The sequence below is a fragment of the Procambarus clarkii genome, chromosome 6 (assembly GCF_040958095.1).
Source record: "Procambarus clarkii isolate CNS0578487 chromosome 6, FALCON_Pclarkii_2.0, whole genome shotgun sequence".
NCBI lineage: Eukaryota > Metazoa > Arthropoda > Malacostraca > Decapoda > Cambaridae > Procambarus > Procambarus clarkii.
Window position 1 is genome coordinate 52542889 of NC_091155.1, and position 5016 is coordinate 52547904.

At 45.6% G+C, this 5016-nt stretch overlaps 1 protein-coding gene across 1 annotated transcript in view; it reads right to left on the minus strand.

The window, feature by feature from the left end:
- Nucleotides 1-397: 397 nt before the first annotated feature.
- Nucleotides 398-5016, minus strand: part of LOC123751841 (uncharacterized) — a 7835-nt gene continuing 3216 nt past the window's right edge. The window contains exons 2-4 of the mRNA XM_069309063.1: nucleotides 4669-4740; nucleotides 2824-2888; nucleotides 398-1174 (exon numbers count right to left, since the gene is read on the minus strand). Coding sequence (XP_069165164.1) covers nucleotides 971-1174; nucleotides 2824-2888; nucleotides 4669-4738 — 339 coding nt within the window. The 5' untranslated portion in view covers nucleotides 4739-4740 and the 3' untranslated portion in view covers nucleotides 398-970. The remainder of the gene's footprint in view (nucleotides 1175-2823; nucleotides 2889-4668; nucleotides 4741-5016) is intronic.

Below are 5016 nucleotides of genomic sequence, written 5' to 3' on the forward strand. Positions count from 1 at the left end.
CAGCTGTTGTCTCCAGCCACAGCTGTACAGCTGTTGTCTCCAGCCACAGCTGTACAGCTGTTGTCTCCAGCCACAGATGTACAGCTGTTGTCTCCAGCCACAGCTGTACAGCTGTTGTCTCCAGCCACAGCTGTACAGCTGTTGTCTCCAGCCACAGCTGTACAGCTGTTGTCTCCAGCCACAGCTGTACAGCTGTTGTCTCCAGCCACAGCTGTACAGCTGTTGTCTCCAGCCACAGCTGTACAGCTGTTGTCTCCAGCCACAGCTGTACAGCTGTTGTCTCCAGCCACAGCTGTACAGCTGTTGTCTCCAGCCACAGCTGTACAGCTGTTGTCTCCAGCCACAGATGTACAGCTGTTGTCTCCAGTCACAGCTGTACAGCTGTTGTCTCCAGCCACAGCTGTACAGCTGTTGTCTCCAGCCACAGCTGTACAGCTGTTGTCTCCAGCCACAGCTGTACAGCTGTTGTCTCCAGCCACAGCTGTACAGCTGTTGTCTCCAGCCACAGCTGTACAGCTGTTGTCTCCAGCCACAGCTGTACAGCTGTTGTCTCCTGCCACAGCTGTTGTCTCCAGCCACAGCTGTTGTCTCCAGCCACAGCTGTACAGCTGTTGTCTCCAGCCACAGCTGTACAGCTGTTGTCTCCAGCCACAGCTGTGCAGCTGTTGTCCCCAGCCAAAGCTGTACAGCTGTTGGCTCCAGCCATAGTTGTACAGCTGTTGTCTCCAGCCAAAGCTGTACAGCTGTTGTCTCCAGCCACAGATGTACAGCTGTTGTCTCCTGCCACAGCTGTACCTTGGGTGACACACAGCCTCCACTCTCAGGCAGGAGAGACAATACACAAGTCCTTTGATAACACCATTGGAGCAGGGCGGTGGAATCGAAGCCCCTGTTGTTCCAACGATCATCTCGTAGACACACGTTAATGTGATTTCACTGTGAATGAGTTCTTTCTTCTAGTCAACTCCGCTCATGAATGTAAGCGGTTGTCACCAGGACTGTCCTCAGGCAGGTCTTCGTAGCAGTAGGTGGCGACGGGGAGATCATTCACCACCAGCATGTTGGGGCGGCATCGCCAGTTGTCGGAGGGGGCGCAGGTGGCGTTGTAAATGGTGACCTCCTTCACCTTCACCTCTGTGAAGGTGAAGGGGCAAGGCCACGTGTTCCATTTCTCCTGAGGAAACAAGTTTCGTGTCCATTACATCACATCCATTATATCCAACCCGTCCTCCTATTTAGACAGTACCTATTGTGACGGTTGTCTATAGTCACGAATTCGTAAGTACTTAGCTTTTAGATAGTAGTATACTGACTAGTAAGGAATTCTTTTAAAATAAACAAAGATTAAAAACAATATGTGTGCCAAGTATAGCACACATATGTACTATATTACGCCTCAGATATCGTGTATTAGACCTAGGAAAGTTAGGCTAGGTTAGTTTACTTTGTCAAAGCAACACAGGTAAACACTAGTTTTCAGGTTTGTCCATCTCAATAGTTTAAATTTCTACTTTCTAATTTCGTTGTACGTCAGTATATATAGTACGGTCCTCATCGATACTATAAGTACAACCACAACAGGAGGATGGGCTGCTATATCACACACTGGAGAGAAGATTATTGTCAAATGTTATCATAGCAAAGCTTTTGGGGACCATAGCTGGCGTTGAGGAAGTGTGTAGACATTTATGGGAGCCTGCAGAGCAGAGTAGAGAAGCAGAGCAGAGTAGAGTATGGTAGAGCAGAGTAGATTATTATTTTTATTTATCAGGGGAAAGCGTCAATCCATTACGACTTTATAGCACTTGGAAGGGGTCAGGATAATGATTTGGGGACAGAGTAAAGAAGCAGACAATCAGTACTAACTCTTGTCTGGAAACTGCATTACAAATAAATTCTTTGCTTCTGTTTAGACAATACCTGGTCTCAATACCAGGCATTCCTGTCTTATCTAGACTCGTCAAGTGTAATTGTCCACTATCAACACTGGACAAATGTTGTCCTCTAGTTAACGATAAAGAAGATATCTGAGAACTTAGAAATCGAAGATAACATATCAGGGAGAATGTTGTTTTAGAGAACTAGCCGGAGATTATTCAGTTATACCAATTCATTGGCATAATAATTCAGGGTGTTAGACAGAGGGAGAAGGGTGGAAAACACACACTGAAACACTAACACGCAGGCATACACTAGGGCACTAGCAATCAGGCATACACTAGGGCACTAGCAATCAGGCATACACTAGGGCAATAGCAATCAGGCATTCACTAGGGCACTAGCAATCAGGCATACACTAGGGCAATAGCAATCAGGCATACACTAGGGCACTAGCAATCAGGCATACACTAGGGCAATAGCAATCAGGCATACACTAGGGCACTAGCAATCAGGCATACACTAGGGCACTAGCAATCAGGCATACACTAGGGCACTAGCAATCAGGCATACACTAGGGCACTAGCAATCAGGCATACACTAGGGCACTAGCAATCAGGCATACACTAGGGAACTAGCAATCAGGCATTCACTAGGGCACTAGCAATCAGGCATACACTAGGGCACTAGCAATCAGGCATACACTAGAGCACTAGCAATCAGGCATACACTAGGGCAATAGCAATCAGGCATACACTAGGGCACTAGCAATCAGGCATACAGTAGGGCACTAGCAATCAGGCATACAGTAGGGCACTAGCAATCAGGCATACCCTAGGGCACTAGCAATCAGGCATACACTAGGGCACTAGCAATCAAGCATACAATAAGAGCGTGAGACGCCCAATAAGGACATTACCAAACAAAGTTTGTGTGTGGACATACCATGGGTTTAGAGAGGTTATGCTGCCTGTACGAACATGCCTTGTGTACGTCCCAGTCTCCGCCAACTGTGTACAGAAAGAGGTTGTTGTTTTAGAGTCAGTTACTGGGAACAAAAAGTTCCAAGTAGCATGGGCTATGGTGAGCCCGTAGTGAACTTACCTGGCACAAGAGTGGGGCTGTAACAGAGAAAAAGGAGTCGGCGTGAGACAGTTGTAGCGGTATTATGGACGTGTTCGGCCAGCGAGTTATGTTTCCTCTCGTCGACGTGTTCAGCCAGCGGCTTAGGCTTCCTCTCGTCGACGTGTTCAGCCAGCGGCTTAGGCTTCCTCTCGTCGACGTGTTCAGCCAGCGGCTTAGGCTTCCTCTCGTCGACGTGTTCAACCAGCGGTTTAGGCTTCCTCTCGTCGACAAAACCAATGAATCTAATTTCAAGGAGAAAGTTCTACGGCAGTCTGACTGTGAGGTGGGAGTGTAGGAGCCGTCCTAAATGATAGGAGCGTCAAGGATCCAACGCCGGTCCTATATAAAGCCAGGCCGTCGCTGCACGTAGTTAAATACTACAGTTTGATGAAAGCAGTGGTGCATCGTGCATTAATTTGTGACGTTATAGGATAAGAATTGATAAGAGAAAATGCTCAATTGTACACAAATATTATCAAAAAAATCTTAGTCAGTGCACAAATGATTATTCTTGGATTCCAGTTGGGCCAGATTCATGAAGCAGTTACGCAAGAACTTACGAACGTGTACATCTTTCCGCAATCTTTGACGGCTTTGGTTACATTTATTAAACAGTTTACAAGCATGAAAGCTTCCAATCAACTGTTGTTATTGTTATAAACAGCCTCCTGGTGCTTCGGAGCTCATTAACTGTTTAATAATTGTAAACGAAGTCGCCAAACATTGAGAAATGATGTACTGGTTCGTAAGTACTTGCGTACCTGCTTCGTGAATCAGGCCTTAGACACTTGTCTTTCCTTGCCCCCTGATGCTTCTGTTCCCCCTTGCAGTAAATAGGTATACCAGGGAGGATTAAGGTGGCTGTTGTGGCATGCATCCTGGGGAACGATTAGCTGGTGGATAATGAGAGCTCATTAAGCCTAACAGCATATCCTATCTACGTAAAAACATATCCTGCCTCCGGTGAGAGGTTTATATCCTGTTTCATTAAGCCATTTTATGAAACATTTTATCGCCAGTAAAGTTCACTCATTATAAAGCTAAAATTATGAAACATGACGAACCATAAATAGTTATGACTAACACAGAATTGCGTCATGAAGCAAGCCAGAGCTTCTGTGTCACGCGCTCCGTGACGCATTGAAAGACGGCTGGGAAACTGTTCGTCGATAATTCTTTACGTAAGAGTTAATTTACAAACTGTCACCTCTACCCTTACTCTATCTCTACTGTCTCGCTTCATACGGGTCGGCGTTCAATCCCCGACCCTCCATTTGATTAGGCAACATTCTATTTTTATGTTTTTTATTTAAATACATATTCAAGAGTTCTTACATTCTAGTAAAGCCTCTAGCACGCTTAGCGTTTCTGGCAGGTCCTTAGGGGTCCTTAATCTTAACGATTCCTTCCCCCCGTCCCATCCTACCTTACCTAACCTACCCTACCTAACCTAACCTATCTTAACCAAAGCTAAACAGACATAATTAAGTCAGTAATTCATGTTGGTAGGAAAATATATTCTATTTCAAATAAACCCAATGAAAATTTTGTTTTGAAAATAACGAAAATCACTGCCAGTTAGGCAATTCGGGCTTTGCATACTAGGCCGAGTAGTGGGTTCTGGCTATTAGGTACAACACACACACCTGGAGCAGAGAGACTCACCTGGAGCGGAGGCAGCAGGCAGCAGCAGACAGCAGGAGACCAGCAGCGCCACCACACAATGCCCGGCCATATCTGCCCACCCGTATAATTGGGCTGTTAATAATAATTATGGTAATATATATGGTAATTCAAACAGTGATGATAATCAATAACACATTTAACAATAAAGAAATTATTTACGATGCATACGTAATAAATAATCATGTTTACTCCATGTTTAAGGAACTAACGTATATGTACATGAATTTACCTGAGGGGCCAAGATCTCTCTAGTAGCCTCGACGAGGACAGGAGGCCGGCGGCTTATGAAATGTCCTCTCCCCTCCTTCCCCCCATCATTTACTCTGA